The following is a 19,756-nucleotide window of genomic DNA, read 5'->3' as shown; positions in this document are numbered from 1 at the left end:
ATGATCAGCAAACACCAGAGGACGTGTGTAGAAAGTGAAGGGAGGGTGTTTAGGAAAGTTCACAAAATAAAGGAACAGAAGTGGGCCATTCAACCCATCGAGCCTGCTCCGCCATTCCCCCCTGAACTGCACCATTCTTACCTCTAGTTCCAAATTCCGGCCTTTTCCCCTCGATTCCTGACTCATTAGACCCCTATCAATCTCCCCCAACGATTGAGCCTCCACGGCTGGACGTGGCAACGAATTCCCCAAACCCATGGCCCCTCTGGATCAAGAATTTTCTCCTCATCTCGGTTTTAAACGGGTGTCTTCTCATTCTAAGACTGTGGCCTCTTGTCCTGGATTCATCCACCAAGGGAAATATCTTATTCTGTCCAATCCTTTCAGCGATCAAAATGTACCTATGAGATCCCCTCTCATAATGAATGCAGTCTAAGAGCCGCTAAACGTTCCTCATCTGTTGGCCCAGGAATCATCCTGGTAAATCATCTCCAACATCAGTACATCCCTTCTAAGGGGCCCAAAACTGCACACGGTTCCTCCAAGTGAGATCTCCCCAGTGCCCCGTCCAGCCTCATCAACACCTCCTTCCTCTTAGACACTATTCCCCTTGACACAGAGTTGTGAGGGCCTGGAATTCATTGCTAAGGATGGTAGTGGAGGCTGGAACATTACAGGCATTTGAGAAACTCTGCAGCTGATGGGTTTCATTAGTCGGGGGGGGGGGGGGATTGAGCTCAGGAGTCGAGAGGTCAGTGAGACCCCACTTGGAGAATTGTGTTCAGTTCTGGTCACCTCATTACAGGAAGGATGTGGGAGATTGACTAGGATGTTGCCTGGATTGGGAAACATGTTTCATGAGGCAAAGTTAGCAGAGCTTTGGAGCATAGGAGGGTGAGAGGAGACTTGATAGAGGTCGACAAGATTCTGAAAGGCATAGATAGGGTGGACGGCCAGCGCCTGTTTCCCAGGGCAGGATCAACAACCACCAGAGGACATTTAGAGGAGACATCTGGGAGAGGTTTACCAAGATACTGGAGAATGGGTCTCATGAGGCAAGGGACCTTTCTCCTGGAAGCAAAGGATGAGAGGAGACTCAATAGATGTGCCTGGAATGCCTTGCCAGGGGTGGTGGTGGAGGCTGGAACATTTGGGGCATTTAAGAGACCCATGGATGGAAGTAAAATAGAAGGTTACGGGATAGGGAGGGGTTAGTCTTATTTTATGTAGAGGCCGGGTCATTGGGTGTATTTAAGGCAGAAGTTCTTGATTAGCCAGGGCATCAAAGGTTATGGGGGGAATACCTTGATGAAGGGCTCAAGCCTGAAACATCAGTGATGTATTTTTACCATTCCAGTATAAAGGAGTTTGACCTTCTGAGTTTCTCCAACGTCACGTTTTTACTTCAACCACGGGGTCTAAAGGAAAAGGTTCCATTATTGTCACACAATACCACATTTGGAACATAACGTACATGTAATTCTTTAACTTCCAGTGCCCCTCACCAAGTACAGCACCTGGTGTTCCTGGGCAATTTCCCCTCCAAGTACGAGCATCCGATAGTTCAGGGGTTAGAGCGCTGGTCTCGTTAAAGAAGGGGGGGGGTTGCGAGTTCGTCTCTTGCTGGGGCCTCATTTCTTGGACAAAGTGAGGCTCTGATAGCTCAGGGGTTAGAGCACTGGTCTCGTTAAACCAGTGGGGGGGCAGGGGTGGGGTCACAAATTTGTTCCTCGCTGGGGCCTTGTTTCTGTGAGGGGCACTGGACAAAGTGGAGATGCTCTTCCTTACGGTGGACAAAAGTTAAAAAGAATTTCATGCATGTTACATTCTAACGTGGCAATGATGGAACCTTTACCTTAAGTAATCCCTTGTTAATCACAGTAAAAAAAAATCACAGATTTCTGTAGAAGCTCGGCAGGTCAAACAGGGTCCTTTATGTAGCAAAGATAACGATACATCACCGGGCTCAAACCCTTCAATGTCGGTCATCTTTATCTCTTCCACATAAAGGACCCTGTTTGACCTGCTGTCTTTCTCCAGCATCATGTGTTTTTTACTTCATCTGCGGAGTCTTCAGATGGCCTGGGAGGTCTGTGGATGGCACACGAATTTGTGGATGGCCTGGAAGTCTGCGGATGACCCAATGTCTGCAGATGATCGGTGGGAGGTCTGCCGATGGCCCGGGGTCTCCAGAATCTTGTGATTTTTTTTTTCCCCTGACTAATCACAGAGACCTTAAGGTATAAGGCATCCCTCTCAGGGCTTCTGTACCCTCCCTCCTTTCTCCACCTATCATCTCCTCCCTTTGCCCTCTTCCCTTCCCCCCCCCCCCAACCCTTTTGTCCGGAAGCTTGCCAGCATTTTCCTGTTCTTTGATGAAGGTGCGAGCCCAAAACGTCGTTGATACATTGCTGCCTCTGCTACATAAAGGATGCTGTTTGATCTGCGGAGCTTCTCCAGTGTTGTGTGCTTTTACTTCAACTGTAGTGTCCGCAGAGTCTAGTGATTTACTGGTAGCACAGGGATTGCTTAAGGTGGAAGCAGAGTTTAGGAGGGGGCAGTTTGGAAACCTCTGAGTTATGAGAAGGCCAGGGGCAGCAGGGGGAGAGGGGGGTGCTGGGTGGGGCGAAGGGATCATCAGCTCATGACTGAATGACGGGACAGCCTCAATGGGCCAAATGCTCCTCCTGGGGTAATTCTGCTCCCGAGAGGGGGTATTTCTGCTCCCGAGAGGGGGTATTTCTGCTCCCGAGAGGGGGTATTTCTGCTCCCGAGAGGGGGTATTTCTGCTCCCGAGAGGGGGTATTTCTGCTCCCGAGAGGGGGTATTTCTGCTCCCGAGGGGGTATTTCTGCTCCCGAGAGGGGGTATTTCTGCTCCCGAGAGGGGTATTTCTGCTCCCGAGAGGGGTATTTCTGCACCCGAGAGGGGTATTTCTGCACCCGAGAGGGGTATTTCTGCACCCGAGAGGGGTATTTCTGCACCCGAGAGGGGTATTTCTGCACCCGAGAGGGGTATTTCTGCACCCGAGAGGGGTATTTCTGCACCCGAGAGGGGTATTTCTGCACCCGAGAGGGGTATTTCTGCACCCGAGAGGGGTATTTCTGCACCCGAGAGGGGTATTTCTGCACCTGAGAGGGGTTACTCCCGAGAGGGGTATTTCTGCACCTGAGAGGGGTTACTCCCGAGAGGGGTATTTCTGTACCTGAGAGGGGTATTTCTGTACCTGAGAGGGGTATTTCTGTACCTGAGAGGGGTATTTCTGTACCTGAGAGGGGTATTTCTGTACCTGAGAGGGGTATTTCTGTACCTGAGAGGGGTATTTCTGTACCTGAGAGGGGTATTTCTGCTCGTCCTGGGGTATTTTTGCACCCGAGAGGGGTCGAGCAGGCTCGCAAAGGCGGGTCGTCGCCACCCTTGCCGGGTGCCCCTACCTGAGCGAAGGCGGCTTCAGGCAACCCCGCCTCTCTAACGCCGGCGGCGCAGACCCCGCGGATCCCCGCCGGCGCTCTCCCTCGCCGGCCGGCGTAGCGGCGCACACCAGCGCGTAGTCGCGGCCGCCGTTGTTGGCCCAGCGCACGGCCGACCGGGCGGGGTCGTCGCCGGCCTCGTAGCGCACGGCGAAGTGCAGGCGGGCGCCGGGCCGGGCGTACAGCCGCGGGTAGGAGAGCACGAAGGCGAAGAGGTCGGTCTCGCCGTCCGGCGCTGACTCCACATAAGCAGCCGGGTGGTCGTAGTGGGTGGCCCAGCCGTCCAGGGTGGCCCGGGCGTGCACCGTCTTGCGGAAGGACACGTTCAGCACCCTGGCCAGCCCCCGCACTGACAGCGGCTCCCCTTCCACAGGCCGCACCGCCTCGACCTCCACGCCCTGCTCCCGCACCCGCTGCAGCAGGAGCCACGGCTCCGCCGGCACCTGGAAGTCGGGCAGCAGCCAGCAGACGGCCTCAGGCTTCTCCTCCGGGGACGGGGTCTCGTCAAACGGCCCGTAGCGGAACCAATGCTCCAGCTCCCGGCCGCAGGCATCGGCGAAGAGGACCTTACGGCGGCCGCCGGCGGGGGGCTCGTCCGCCTCGTCGCGGCTCCTATCCCGGCGCCGGGGGGTGGGCGACGAGCGGTGGCGGAGGTGCACGGTGAAGGCATCGCTGTCCTCGTCTTCCTCCTCCTCCTCGGCAACCCCGCTCCCCTCTTCCTCCGGCACCCGCAGCAGCAGCAGCCCCGGGCCGCTCATCGCGCTCTGGGTCCGGCCGCTGCAACGGCAGCTGTCAGTCATGGGCCGTCCGTCAGAGGTATGGGGGGGGGGTTCGGGAGATCAGCCAATCAGAGGGATCAGCGGCCTGTCCGACAGCGGGAGCTCAGCCGGTCGGCCAATCATAGAGGGCTGTAGCCTGTCCATCAGAGAGAACTCGACCAGTTTGCCAATCAGCGGTCAGTCCATCAGAGGGAAGAACAGAAGCCAATCAGAGGGAGGATCGGCCTGTCCATCAAAGGGGTGCTCGGCCACTCTGCCAATCAGATGGGGGAGGGGGCTTGTCCACCAGAGTAGGGCGGGGGCCGGTTGGAGAGGTTGGGCCGATCAGAGAGAGGCATGGCCTGTCCATCAGAGGAGGCTCGGCCAGTCTGCCAATCAGAATGGTCAGTGGCCTGTCCATTAGAGGGGGGCCGCGGCTTTTCTATTAGAGGATGGGCTCAGACAATCAGAGGGGGCCGTGGCTTGCCCATCATTGGTGGGCTCGGCCTGTCGGAGAATTTTGACCAAGCAGAAAGGGAAATCAGTCTGTCCATCAGAAGAGGCTCGGCCAATCTACCAATCAGAAGGGGCAGCGGCCTGTCCATCAGAGAGATAGTCGGGGCCAATCAGAGAGGGGCTCGGCCAGTCTTGAGGGGCCCTTGCTGCGGCCGGCCAGTTAGAGAGAGCCCGAGCCTGTCTTTCAGAGTGGGCACTGCCAATCAAAAGGATGGATTGACAATCAGAGCAGGCCCGACCAGTCGGAGACGGCCGGCCAACCAGAGGAAGTGGAGGGAGGGAGGGGGGGGCGTGAGGTTCATCAGAGGTGGTTCGGCCAGTCTGAGATAGCCGACCAAACAGAGGGCTTGAGCTGTCAATCAAATTGATCGACCAGTCAGAGTCGGCCGGAAGGTGGGACAGACACCTACCGGGGTCTGTCAGAGCGACTGCGGAAAGCCAATCAGAAAAGGTCCACGTTTGTCCATCAGAGTTGGCTCGACCAATCAGAGAGCTTCTAGGGGCGGGTTCTGTGGATCAGAACGGGACAGAGACGCCCCTGCACTTGCTGCGGCCTGTCATTAAAGGGGTCCGACCAATCAGAACGACCGCACGCTTGTCAATCGGATAGGCCGGGTCAATCAGAGCGGGACGGAGACGTCAGACCAATCGGAGAGAATCAAGGCTTGTCATTATATCGTGCCGGAATCGCCCCTGCCGTGGTCTGTCAATCACAGCGGGCCAGAAACACCACTTTCCTTGCCACAGCCTGTCAATCAGAGGGACTGGCCAATCAGAGAGATCTGTGGCTTGTCAATCAGAGGGGCTGGGCAATGTCCTAAACTTGCAACAGCCTGCTGCCAATCAGAATGACCTGACCATCTAGAGCACCTTGTCAATCAGAGCGGTGAAGCATCTGGCAACGCCCCTGCCGCGGCCGACCAATCAGAGCACCCTGGAGGCGCCCCTTAAATCGACCACTTGAGAACAATCCCTGTTCACCAATAGGAATCCAGACTGGGGACAGAGTGCACCAATAGGGGCACCTGCTGCTCAGCAGAATGCACCAATTGAAACCCAGCACAGCAGCAATGTGCAGATTTGTAGTCAGAGCCCATCACCTACAGCCCTGAGATTCTTTTGCACCTCAGCTCTGTCTGCGTGGATCTGCAAAGGGTCGCTCATTTCAATTCTCCGTTCCCTTGCCGGCGTGTCTGCCTGCAGTCTCATGTGTGACGAGACCGCCCGCAAATTGGAGGACCAACACCTCACTTTCCATCTGGGTCCTCTCCAACCGGAGGGCATTTAACATTGGCAAATGTGAGGTGATTCACTTTGGAATCGAAGATCGGGTTGTTATTTAAACGGCAAGCAATTGCAGCCTGCTGCCTTGCAGGAAGACCTGGGAGAGCTGGTGCATGAATCGCCAAAGTTTGGTCTGTGGGTTTGAAGGCAGATTGGTCTTCATTGCTGGAGGGGATTGAATTTGGGAACCAGGAGGTCCTGCTGCAACTGTATGAGGTCCTGGTGAGGCCGCAACTGGAGAACTGGGTGCAGTTCTGGTCTCCTGACTTGAGGAAGGATGTACTAGCTTTGGAGGTGATGCAGAGGAGGTTTACCAGGTTGGTTCCAGAGATGAGGCGGTTGGCCCATGAGGAGAGATTGCCTCGACTGGGGACTGGAATTTAGATGAATGAGAGGGGATCAGATAAAATGATGAAAGGCATGGATCAGGAGGGTAAGTTGATCCCACTGGTGGAGGAGACCAGAACGAGGGGACATCGCCTCAAGATCCAGGGGAGTAGATTTAGGTCAGAGATGCTTTTCCCAGAGGGTGGGGAAATCTCTGGAATTCGCTGTGTCGCCATTTTCAGGGAATTATATCTCTGTATTCCCAGATACCTCTGTTCTCCCGCACAGAGGGAAGGAGATGGAAGGAAGAAGAAGAGGGTTGTTCCTCCAATGTGCGGCTGGACTCAGTCCGGTCCGTGTGTGAGACCGCAGATGTCGGCAAGGGAACTGGACGGGGAAATTGAAACGGGAGGCCACCGGGAGATCCGCACTACCCCAGCGAACAGAGCCAAGGTGCTTGACAAAGTGACCTCCCAGAGGAGACTGCAATGGGGGCACTGGAGTCTTATCCTTTTCAGATGGAGTTGAAGCTGATTTCTCTGAAACTGGGGGTGGGGGGCTTTGCCTGCTTTTGCTTTCCAGGCGGGAAACGTTGATGACTCTCGACTTCCTACGGAGGCCACGAGACCTGCCAAGTTCGTGCATTGCTCTCGACCCCAGCGTCTGCAGGCCTCGTGGTTTGACAGGCCTGGTCGCCCTCTCCAGGCCTCCCTTCAGCACTCCAGCATCCCACACACCCCCCCCACCCCCGAGCTAGCCTCTGTACTTGCACCAGTAATAGCTCATCAAGGCAGTCGGGAGGGTGTGGGGGGCTCTGGCCCCATGGCATCCAGGTAGTCCAACAGAAAGGCGAAGGACAGCAGCAGGAGGCCGCTTGGCCTTCAGGAAGCGGCCATAGGTGGCTGTGTCACTCCTGCCTCACCAGCCGACCACCGTTCACCGCATCGAGCTTCTCCTTGTCTGGTGAAAGGGTTGCTAGTCTGGATGGTCCATCACATCCAGCAGGCTGGACTTCTCGATGCTGCCACCATTGCTGCCCTTCTCGAACAGCCAGAGGCATTGCACTGGGTCGTGGTCAGGGCGCCTTCCTTGCCTTCCTCATTGGGGGGCCGGCCTGTCCATGTAGTTGACAGGGGTCTCCTGACTCGGCCTAGGGCTCCCTTGCTAGGCTGAGTCCTCATATCCTGGTCTGGATCTTCCTCACTAGGTCAGGGTTTCTCTCAATAGTCCAAGGCCTCATGTCTAGGCCTCCCTCGCAAGGCTGAGGCCTTGTTCCTGTTTGGGCCTCCCTCCCTAGGCCAAAGTCTCATTTCCCCGTTTGGGCCTCCTTCACTAGGCTGAGGCCTCATGCCTAGACCTCCCTTGTGTGAGAGATGGGAAAATTGACCTAAAATTATGAACATGGAAGAAACTAAAGTTCATCAGTAAAATGGCTGAAACCAGTTCAAACAGGATAAGTTTGGGGCTTAGGATGCAGGAAAGCAGAGTCAGCACGATTAACATAAGAATCTTCTAGTCTTTGTGACAAGACCATAGGACTAAGATAAGGAATGGTAAGGTACAATAGAATGTAGGAAGTTGAGGTAGTCTGGATCAGATAAGGGTCTCCTAGCCCTGGACAGAAGTACCAAGTCATACATTTCTAATTAGCTAACCATACACAGATTTATACATATGAAATTAGCCAACCCTAGATAGAATGAGTCAACTCTGCATATTAAGAGACTGTAGCCCAGAGAATCAGGAAGGTGTGAATAAGGACAATGACATGATGGGGCACCCACAGGATACCCCCTGGTCCTCCAAGTGTACTGAAACTGCACGTAGGCAGGAAGAATTACCTATGCCAAACCCATCCAGGGGGCAGAAGAATGTAAGGGGGAGGGCATTCTGATACTGAAATTGACTGTATAAAAGTTGGGTGAGCCCCAATATGTGTGTGTATTCCCAGGGTAAGGGGAAGCACCCAACTTTGCATTGTTGTAGTAATAAATGTTCTTTGTTCTCAATTTTTGTCTCGAGCAATTTCTTTAAAGGTACTTTAATTCCTAACAAATGGGGGCTCGTCCGGGATCACACTCCCTCCACTGACAGAGTGCCCCGACGACGAGAGTAGGTGCACCCCGGCTGATTCAGCTGGACTCACGGGCGACGGGTGGCTGGTCAGTGGAAGAAGCGAGTGATATCCGAGAAGAGGCATTGAGAACAAACGGCGGAAGGACGCGCGCTAGAGCAGTACTGCCAGAACTCGGTAAGAGTATTTTACTTGTTCCTAAGTATGGGAATAGCGGGCAGTAGAGATGAGAGTCCTGACACAGGACGTGACCACCAGATAGCTACGTACAGCCCGCTTGGGATGATGTTATCTGAGTGGGGCACAGGAAAGACCCGCGGTAAAGACAAACTAGCGGGCAGTAGAGATGAGAGTCCTGACACAGGACGTGACCACCAGATAGCTACGTACAGCCCGCTTGGGATGATGTTATCTGAGTGGGGCACAGGAAAGACCCGCGGTAAAGACAAACTGACGACGGTCAGGTATTGTTGTAATGAATGGGTGGGATACCCGGTTAAAGGGAGCTCCGTGTACTGGCCAAAATTCGGATCCGAGGATGAATGGATGTGTGAAGCTTTGAACTTATGGCTCTATCAAAACCAGCCAGACAATGTTGAGAGCAGGGAATATGCAGCCTGCTGGCTCAAGGGATCCATTGAACAGCTGGTTTTGAATGAGAAAGAATCCAGGGATAAGAGAGACGAGGAACCTCTTGTCCCTGAATCACAGGGTTGGGATGTGTTACATTCCCTCCCTCCACCCTATGTTCCTCCTATGCCGGCTCCTATCTTTCCTTCCCCTCCTATGACCTACCCTTCTGCACCTTCCCCACCTCCCCCACCACTAGAGAAGAGAGAAGAGAGCAGGAGTGGTATGATAACTTGCTCACAAAGCACTCGATTACCACCTCTGTTGGCAGGAGAGAGAGGTAACTTTAATTCAGAACAGCGTGAGACTCTTCAGGAAGAAAGGGCAGAACCCTTTGATTCATTTCCCAGGGAGCAGGAACCCAGACCTAATAAGCCAGAAACCAATTGGATGAGACCACTGCGGGAAGTTCCCATGGGAGAGGGTCTCGGTTTCGTAAATGTGCCCCTGACCAGTACTGAAGTGTGTAACTTTAAGAAAGAACTGACCTCCCTGATAGAAGATCCCCAGGGATGTGCTGAACAGTTAGACCAATTTTTGGGACCATATATATATACAATATGGGGGTCTCGACATAGAATCCCCAGCAGGGGAACAATTGGTACTAACAGGTTTTGTTACCAACTCAGCCCCAGACATTAAGAGAAAATTACAAAAGACAGAAAATTGGCATGAGCAGGGAATAACCCAGCTTCTACAGATCACACAAAAAGCATTTGTCCAGACATCTGAGGATAAGCAGAAAGCAAAGGCTAACATTTTGATGCAAGCAGTTAAAGGAATAGTAGACGAGTAACATGAAAAAAAAAGGCAGGGACTGTGTGCCAGCTCCTGAATGTTGGGAGAAGTGCAGGGAGTGGGAGAGTAGAGACCAGAGATAATTTCATAAATCACGACTTCCCACTTCAGTCACTGACCAATATTGATTAAAATTCATGCTAAAATTTAAATGTCATAAATGATCGTTTTTCAATACTGAAGAATTAGCGAATTTAACTACCAGTTAATTCCAATTTATGAAATAAATTGTATTCAAATGTGATTTTGCACAGGGACTACCTGAGAATAGTGATGTTATAACATTTGCAGGGAGAAATGTTTGCGCAAATAGGGTGAGTTCTATACATCTTAACTTTAAGTGTATGTGAGATAAAGAAAGGATCTGATGTGTAAAGTGGCTGGATCAGCCAGTTGAAGGGGGAGTGTGCATGTCCCTTTAAGTGCACTGTGGCACTTGAAATTGAGGCTTCAGGCTCTTGTCTTGCAGTTAGAGGTATGGAGCCCTATCAACACATTTAATACATTTCTTCTACACATTCAGCAGTCAAGGTCCGTGAGTTTAAAGATCACCCACCTCTGGAGAATAAAGATACCTCTGGGGATTCCTATGGGGATTCCTATAAGTTTAATCATTCATTTCTCTGGTGCATTTTCCTCCGGAGTGAAATTAATGCCTCAGCACAATTTCTCTGTATTGCCGCTGTTATTTAATTCATGATAACTTTCCCCCATTCATCAGGTTTATATTTAAATCCGGTAGTGCGGAAGTTACATTGTAAATAATCACGGAGGTAAATCCTGCGCAACTGGATTCAGCTTAATGGAGAAATAAACCTGCGAACTGGTCTATGGTGGTGTGTGAGTACTGCAATAGGTGGAATATGATTTAAATTGGTGGCATCGTTCAGAACAATTGGGTGCATAAGAATAATAATATCATTAAGAACTCACAGATCTTGTACCAGATGCTATTCAGTACATCTTGACTTAAGGACTGGAGAAATTGGCATGTTAGAATGAGATTGGCATGGTACCAATATTTCTTGATTCAATAATGACTCCACAAGCTCCAGGATTCATGCAGCAGAACTTTTAAGTGGAATATAATAGAAACTAGCCTGTACTTAAATTATTGTGTGTGCAATCTTCATAAGAACATCTTTAACTTTTTTTGGTGCCTGTTTTACAGACTGTTTTAAATAAGGCCAGCTCCTGTGAGCTGTGGCACAAGGCATTTTACTTAAGGCAGAACTAAAGGTTGAATATGTTTCAAGTTCTCTTGCAGGGGCTCTTGTGCTGCAATGTCTGTTATGTACTCACTCTAACAAATTGGAGGGTTGTGCCCCATACAGACAAGCAGCTCCAACTGCATTTTAATAAGGTCTAACATATTCAAAACCCATGCAAATATGGTTTGTGTTTCATTTTACAATTTTTACACTAACACAAAGGAAAGTCAGATTGTTATTCATTTTATTAAAATCTAGTGATTGGTTATATGTAAAAGCATGGCAAGAGGATCAACTAAAACCTGCCTGGGATGGTCCCTTCTGTGTACTTTTAATTACAGACACCGCAGTAAGAACAAGAGAGAAAGGCTGGACCCACATTCAAAGAATTAATGACAAAGTGCCATAATGTTACAATTTTATTCGTTTTTTTTAATGGTTTATTCAGTTTTGTGTATTTTATTGCTGTTTTCAATGAGCTTTACATTTATCGTGGTTTATTCAGTTTTTGTGTATTTTATTGCTGTTTTCAATGAGCTTTACATTTATCGTGGTTTATTCAGTTTTGTGTGTTTTATTGCTGTTTTCAATGAGCTTTACATTTATCGTGGTTTATTCAGTTTTGTGTATTTTATTGCTGTTTTCAATGAGCTTTACATTTATCGTGGTTTATTCAGTTTTTGTGTATTTTATTGCTGTTTTCAATGAGCTTTACATTTATTGTGGTTTTATTCAGTTCTTCTTGCATTTTATTGCAGTTTTCAATGAGCTTTACATTTATTGTGTTTTATTCAGTTCTTATTGTATTTTATTGCAGTTTCCAATGAGTTTGACATTTATTGTGGTTTTATTCAGTTCTTCTTGCATTTTATTGCAGTTTTCAATGAGCTTTACATTTATTGTGTTTTATTCAGTTCTTATTGTATTTTATTGCAGTTTTCAATGAGCTTTACATTTTTTGTGTTTTATTCAGTTCTTATTGTATTTTAATGAGCTTACATGTATTCTTCATTGTTGTTTACTAATTTCTTTGGAATATTGTTCGTTAATGTTTTAAGCCCCCCTGGAATAGGGGCAGCAGAGGTTACAATTCAGCTCCTTTAGAATGTAGACAGGGCATAGATTTAATGTATAGTCATAATGGGATATAAGGGATCCCAATACGGACCAGGGGAATTAAACAGCTTTAGTGGAGTACTCTCGATGTTTTAAGTACTTCTGGAGAAGGGGTAGCAGAGGTTACAGATTGTACTGTTTTACAGGCTAGAGAGGGCATAGAGGCAAGGTATTTAGAATACGGATCAGGGAAACACAGTGGGGATAGGCAGTCACACAGTGAGGCACCTGTGTACACAGACTAACCGCAAAACAAACAATGTACATTTCACACAAAGGGGGAAACTAACAAGCTAACCGCAAAACAAACAGACACTTCACACAACCACGAGACACATAATCCCCCACCTGGCTCTCTCTCTCTGATCATCCCTGAAGGGGAACACCTGTTTTCAGGGAGCTGCTGCTCATCTGGTGGTTATATAACGTGGAAAGGAGCGAAGTAGAGTGCAGGGTGTCAAAATCCTCACAAAGGACATGGTGGGACAAAGACAGACAGAATGGTAGTCAGGATTGTACATGTAGCAGAGAGAGAGAGAGTTGACACATATGCTAATGTACACAGACAGGCTGCAACTCACAAGTTCAATGATATATATGCTAATGTTAGCAGACAAGCTGCAACACACAGTTAAATCACAAGAAACAATCCCCCCCCAGCTTGGTCTCTTTTCATCACCCCATGAAAGGGAGCACCAGTTTCCAACAACGTGAGCTGCTTGACACTTTAATATCAGGCTCCAAACAGCCTTCGGAGATCGGTGGCCCTAGGGTTCGGGGCTGAAGAGGACATCAGATACTAGCCACAATCAAACGGAACCGCCTGACTACTGCTACTCGTTCGCTGCTGAAGGCAGCGCTTCTCATAGACTGCGACTCGTTCGCTGCTGAAGGCAGCGCCTCTCACAGACTTCGTCGGGACAACACTTACAAAGGTCGTGTGCTTCAAAGACACTGCTTCAATATTTCAACGTATGGGATGGACTAGACTTTTTACTGAGAACTGGAGCCTGATACTCCAAACCCTAATAAGCAGCTGGACTCACTCCCCTGACCTTCATGGTGCTCCCCTACCTAAAGACTTTACACAGACATTACAATTCGGTTATTGACCAGCTGGGTAAAACTACACCTTACACTTGAAAGATCAGTGTTACTGATCTAAAAGAAAAGTGAGGAAAGTGGGGGGGGGGGGGGGGGGGATCAGTCACACTGACACTAGTAACCAAAGATCAGTAACACTGATCATGGTGAAAGATCAGTATTACTGATCTAAAAGAAAAGTGAGGATTGTGAGAGATGGGAAAATTGACCTAAAATTATGAACATGGAAGAAACTAAAGTTCATCAGTAAAATGGCTGAAACCAGTTCAAACAGGATAAGTTTGGGGCTTAGGATGCAGGAAAGCAGAGTCAGCACGATTAACATAAGAATCTTCTAGTCTTTGTGACAAGACCATAGGACTAAGATAAGGAATGGTAAGGTACAATAGAATGTAGGAAGTTGAGGTAGTCTGGATCAGATAAGGGTCTCCTAGCCCTGGACAGAAGTACCAAGTCATACATTTCTAATTAGCTAACCATACACAGATTTATACATATGAAATTAGCCAACCCTAGATAGAATGAGTCAACTCTGCATATTAAGAGACTGTAGCCCAGAGAATCAGGAAGGTGTGAATAAGGACAATGACATGATGGGGCACCCACAGGATACCCCCTGGTCCTCCAAGTGTACTGAAACTGCACGTAGGCAGGAAGAATTACCTATGCCAAACCCATCCAGGGGGCAGAAGAATGTAAGGGGGAGGGCATTCTGATACTGAAATTGACTGTATAAAAGTTGGGTGAGCCCCAGTATGTGTGTGTATTCCCAGGGTAAGGGGAAGCACCCAACTTTGCATTGTTGTAGTAATAAATGTTCTTTGTTCTCAATTTTTGTCTCGAGCAATTTCTTTAAAGGTACTTTAATTCCTAACACTTGCTAGGCTGAGACCTTATTCCCCAGCCTAGGTCTCCCTCGCTAGGTGAAGCCTCCTGCCCTGGTCTGGGCCTCTCTCACTAGGCTGCCTCGTGCCCAGGCCTCAGGTCAGGGCACCTTCCTTGTATTGCTCATCGGGGTCTGGCACATCCACGTAGTTCACCAGACTGTAAATGGATATGCCCATGAGAGTCCTGTCCCTTGGAGGAACCCCACCCCCCCCGCCTCTCTGCTGCCATCTGGTCCCCCCAGCCTGGCGCCCTTCTTCTGGTAGTAGTACTCGGCGAGAGCGCCCTGGCCAGGATCTCCCACTCGGGGATGGTCTTCCGTTGTAGGCGTCCAGGATAGCCGCCAGGAACTGGGTGAACCGCCAGTCGCGGCACCCACAAAATCCTTGCCACACACCACACCTCACTGGGTGAGGTAGCTCAGGCTCTCCCGGTACCTCTCCTCTCGTCACCTCCACCCCTCAGCCCTCTACTGTGGGCATCTCTGCCATCACATCTGTTGCCCTGGTCTCTCTTCCCCCAGCGCTGTCTCTGCTGGGCTCTCCACCCCATAGACCTCTCCTGCCAAAATCTCCACTCCACGGTGCTCTTCTGACGGGGTTTTCTCCCTGGAAGCTTCCCCTGCCAGGATTTCCCTGATATGATCCTAATTCCCTCATGTCCTCCCATAATCTCTCCCCCGGCGCCAACTCTGTCTGGATTGTTGCTGCTGGCTGTTCAGTCCCTCTTTTCCACCAGGATTTCCGCGCCTGGCATCTCCTTTGCCGGTGGCTCCTTGGGCAGCGCCGTCTCCTGCGATTTCTCCCCCCTCCCCCCCACCTCCACCAGTGACGTTTCCACCAGCATCTCCTGGCCCGGTACCTGCCTCAGGAGGCCACCCACCCGAGCCCCAGCCTCCTCCCCCCCCTTCACTGTCTTCCCCAACGTGTTCCCCACCGCCCCGGTCTCTCTGCCCTCTCCACCTCCACCTGGTTGCCAGCACCCCTCTCGTCTCCTCATCCCCTATCCCCTCCCTCCCCCCACCCGGGGTCAGCATGACCAGGGACGAAATCCCTTCTCTCAGGACAGACCCCCTCTTTCACCTATTATGAGTCCAGAGGACCCCAAAACCAAGCAGCAATAGATAAGCACCACAACAAAGGGTTACTTAAACAAAAGTTGCTTTCAATTATCTTTGAATGTGAAAATAGAATCAAACTTTAACTTATCTCTATTGACTCACTTAACCTACTTAACACCCTTCTAATTCTAAGTGCACTTATGTGTAATGTGTGTGTAAGTTCAGCAAAGTTATTTGGTTCACAGTTCAATTTCACTGATTGCAGGTAATTCTTGTACTGTGCACAGGAGTTAACATTAATAAAGTTCACCAGGCTTTGGTGCTTAACAGGTAAATGGTTACCACTCAGAATGGTTCTTGATGGTTTTCAGTGAGAGAGTTTTTCTTGTTCCAGGACATCCACAACTGATTCTTTTTTAATCAGCCACTCCGGTGTCTTGTTGATGAAACTTGCCCCCTTCAGGGTTCTCCAGATGTTTTCAGGTCACCACAGAGTTCCTTTCTGTTTCTCCTATTCCGAGGGAAAACACCAGACAGCCAGTCCTCTCCTTTGATCAGGCCGTCTTCCAAAGCTTGCCAGCTTGTCCCTCTGGAACCAATGTCTCTCCTCTCTCACTCTGAGAGCAAAGCAAGTTTTTTTCTGTTCTCTGCTGGCAAAGATCACATGACCTTCCAGACAGTAAGTTCTGTTTTCCAGACAGAGCTGCTACTGCCTGTTGTTCCATTTGTTGCCTTTTGCAAATGACAGTCCATCATGAGACTCTGAGTACTCTTGCAATAGCTCCTGCAAAGATTCTGTGTTTTAAAGTATTTGTGTGTGACCTACTCTAACAAATCTTTCCCAATTTATCTCCCAAACACCTCTATATACTCTATCATGCACCCCTTGCCTTTCCCCAGCTTCTGAACCACAGAACATAACAGACAGAAACAGGCCCCTTCTAGTCTGTGCCAAACCATTTTCCTGCCTCGTCCCACTGACCTGCACCCAGTCCGTACCCCTCCCATCCACGGACCTGTCCAAATTCTTCTTCAACGTTAAAATTGAGCCCACATTCCCCACCTCAGCTCATTCCACACTCTCTATGTGAAGTTCCTCCTAGACCTTTCCCCTTTCAACCTAAACCCATGTCCTCTGGTTTAGATCTCACCGACCCTCAGTGGAAAAACCCACCTACATTTACTCTGTCTAACCCCCTCATAATTTTAAATACCTCGATCAAATCTCCCCTCATTCTTCTACGCTCCAGAGAATAAAGTCCTAACATGTTTAACCTTTCCCTATAACTCAGTTCCTGAAGTCTGGGCAATATCCTAGTAAATCTTCTCTGCACTCTTTCTATCTTATTGATATCTTTCCTGCAGTTTGGTACCAAAACTGCACACAATTCTCCAAATTTGGCCTCACCAATGTCTTGTGCAACTTTACCATAACATCATGACCCTCCTTGAATCCCACTGTCACTGGGTTCCAGACGGAGAGGTCTACATGACCCTTCACGATCCCCACTCCCCCTGGGTTCAAGATGGAGAGATCCACGTGACCCTCCATGATACCACACTATGCCTCACCTGGTCCATCCTTGTGCTGTTCCTTCCCCTCCGTCCCTCCACCGCATCCTCCATCTTGCTTCCTCTACCACGTCCCACATGCCCCTCTGCAGCTCGTGCATGCTGCTGAACTCCACCATTTCCACACCCGAGCCTGGTGTGGACTCATCCTTCCCGACCGTGGTCTGAACCCCTCCACTCCCTGTTCACCCACCCCCCCAAACTCCGGGGTACCTGATCCACTAATTGTCCTTCATTATCGTCCCTTCTGCATTAGGGAGCTCCCTCCTCACTGCCCTCTCCCACAGTGTGAAGCTCCCTCCACACTGCCCCCTCCCACAGTGTGGAGCTCCCTCCTCACTGCCCATCCCACAGCATGGAGCTCCCTCCTGACCGACCCCTCCCACAGTGTGGAGCTCCCTCCTCACTGCCCATCCCAAAACGTGCTCCCTCTTCACCAACCCCTCCCATAGCATGGAGCTCCCACCTCGCCGCCCCTCCCTGCAGCTCGGAGTTCCGTCCCTCACCGTGGACCGCCTTGGTGTAACCCGTGATGTACCCCCCACGAACCACCTGGCGCATTCTGTTCCCGCACGCACTTCCCTCGAACCGGAGCGCCTCATTTCTCAGAACTTTGGGGAGGGTGGGGGGGGGGGGAAATGTGTGACGTTTACGTGAAACGGGCGTCTTTGCCAGGAAACCAGCAAGACCTGACCTTTTACCTGTTTGTGAAGCAAATATCAGAGCTGCATTTCTGGTGCTCTTTTCGTTCCTCCTCTCGTCTGACTTGAAGGTCGACCTTTCAGTGTTTTTTCCCTGCGACAAACTGCTGTGACATTGGGGGAGCAGGGGCTTTTGACGGGCGGGTGGTGGCTCAGGCCTGAGGCCTTCCTGGGCTTTAGAAGGGATGGGCCTTTACTGACCTCTTCATCTGGGACCTGGTGGGAGTGGGGATCATGAATGGCCACGTGACCTCTCTGTCTGGAATCTGGTGGGAGTCGGGATCATGTAAGGTCACGTGACCTCTCCGACTGAAACCCAGTGGGATTGTGGAGGGTCACGTGGACCTCTCCCATAATGGAGCCTCTGTTGACATCTCACATCCTGTCCCCCTCACCTCCTAGAGGGTCAGCTCCCCTCCCCCCACCACTTGCCATCCTGTCACCATTCCCCTCTGCCTCCGAACCATAGGACCTTCGGCCCTCTTGGTCTGTGCTGGCAGGGGGTGGTGGTCGTCGACAGCATCTGGCCCTCCCGTCGCAGTCTCATCATCTACATCATGGAGGCTGGGAGATCACTTTGCCAAGCACCTGGGCTCCATCCGCCACAACAGTGCAGATTTCCCAGTGGCCACCCGTTTCAGTTCCCCGTCTTGTCTGTGGTCTCGCACACGGCTGGGCTCAGACCGCCCGCCAATCAGAGGAATGGAGGTCATCTTCCGTCTGGGCTGGATGGCATTCACATCTAATTCTCCGGTTTCCATTAGAACCCCCATCTTTCCCTACGACTCCTTTCCCCAGTGCACGCTCTCTCTCTCTCTTTCTCTCTCTCTCTCTCTCTCTCTCTCTCTCTCTCTCTCTCTCTCCTTTTCCCATCTCCTTTCACGGAGCCAAAATCAATTCTCACCTCCCCTCTTATCTCCAATTAGCACCCTTTATCTGTTAGTATGGACTCCTCCCCACTCCCATTCTTCCCCCCCCCCCAATCTTTTCTCTCCCCTGGCCTTTAATTCAGACACCTGCCTGCTTTTTCAAGATGGGCTCAGACCCGAAACGTCGGTGATCTATCTCTATCTCCTACAGACGCCGTGAGACCGACTGAGATCCTCTGCTATTTACTGTGTGTTTTTGTGAACTAACCCCACTGACCTGCGACTAGTCCATACCCCTCCCATCACGACCCTGTGCAAATTTTTCTTAAAACATTTAAATCGAGCCAACATTAACCGCTCCAGCTCATGCCACAACCCCCACAGTTCTCTGTGGGAAGAGGTTTCCCCTAAACATTTCCCCTTTCACCCTTAACCCATGTCCCATAGTTTGGATCTCACCGACCCTCAGTGGAAAAAACCGACCGACATTTCAGCCGATTAAATCTCCCCTTATTATTCTATGCTCCAGGGAATAAAGTCCGAATCTGTTTAACCTTTCCCTGTAACTCAGTTCCTGAAGTCTGGGGAACGTCCCAGTAAATCTTCTCTGCACTCTTTCAATCTTACTGATATCTTTCCTGTAGTTCGGTGGCCAAAACTGTACACAATTTTCCCAATTTGGCCTCACCAATGTCTTGTACAACTTTACCATAACATCCCAACTCCTGGACTCAATATTTTGATTAATCAAGATCAGAATTTATTGTCATGAACATTCACAAAATTTGGTGTTTTGCAGCAGTGTCAAGATGCCAACATTCGTATAAACCACCGTACAACAATAAAAATAACTGGCATGAAAAGTCAGGCAGTGTCTGGGGTTCATTGTCCATTCAGGAATCTGGCAGCGGAGGGGAAGAAGCCGTCCTTGTGCCGCTGAGTGCTCATCTTCAGCTCCTGGACCTTTCCCTTGATGGGAGCAGAGTGAAGAGGGCCTGGCCTGGGGAGTGGTGGGGTCTTTGGGGATAGAGGCTGTTTTTTTAAGATGCTGCCTCATGTCAATGTCCTCAATGGAGTGAAGTCTGGGGCTGGTGATGTCACAGGTTGAGTTAACAACCCTCTTGTCCTGAGAGTTGCCGCCTTCGTACCAGGCATGGATGCAACCGGCCGGAACGCACTCCATGGTCCATCTGCATAGAGTCTCATACTGAATCCCCTAGACACCTTAGTGTATAGCCTCTGGTGAGCCTTCTTTGTGATTGCATTGACTTGGAGGCTCCAGGACAGATCCTCGGAGATGTTGACCCCGCCAGGAATTGCTATAAACTTACATTTAAAAATAAGTGAATTCGTGAAGAATAAAAGAAAGTGAGGTTGTGTCT

At 50.3% G+C, this 19,756-nt stretch overlaps 2 protein-coding genes across 2 annotated transcripts in view; one reads left to right on the top strand and one right to left on the bottom strand.

The window, feature by feature from the left end:
* Positions 1-391: 391 nt before the first annotated feature.
* LOC138759155 (protein phosphatase 1 regulatory subunit 3A-like) lies at positions 392-4,271 on the bottom strand. The gene is made up of 2 exons (XM_069929169.1): positions 3,434-4,271; positions 392-1,418 (listed from the first exon to the last, which is right to left on the bottom strand). The coding sequence occupies exons 1-2, from the start codon at positions 4,267-4,269 to the stop codon at positions 1,406-1,408; spliced, it is 849 nt and encodes a 282-aa protein (XP_069785270.1). The 5' UTR covers positions 4,270-4,271; the 3' UTR covers positions 392-1,405.
* Positions 4,272-17,257: 12,986 nt separating this feature from the next.
* Positions 17,258-19,756, top strand: part of LOC138756875 (forkhead box protein P1-like) — a 54,580-nt gene continuing 52,081 nt past the window's right edge. The window contains exons 1-5 of the mRNA XM_069923269.1: positions 17,258-17,426; positions 17,577-17,724; positions 17,975-18,213; positions 19,174-19,384; positions 19,650-19,742. Of these exons, the coding sequence (XP_069779370.1) occupies positions 17,258-17,426; positions 17,577-17,724; positions 17,975-18,213; positions 19,174-19,384; positions 19,650-19,742 (860 nt within the window). The remainder of the gene's footprint in view (positions 17,427-17,576; positions 17,725-17,974; positions 18,214-19,173; positions 19,385-19,649; positions 19,743-19,756) is intronic.

This window comes from Narcine bancroftii, chromosome 3 (assembly GCF_036971445.1).
Source record: "Narcine bancroftii isolate sNarBan1 chromosome 3, sNarBan1.hap1, whole genome shotgun sequence".
NCBI classification, from domain to species: Eukaryota; Metazoa; Chordata; class Chondrichthyes; order Torpediniformes; family Narcinidae; genus Narcine; species Narcine bancroftii.
This window is presented reverse-complemented; position numbering and strand designations above follow the sequence as displayed.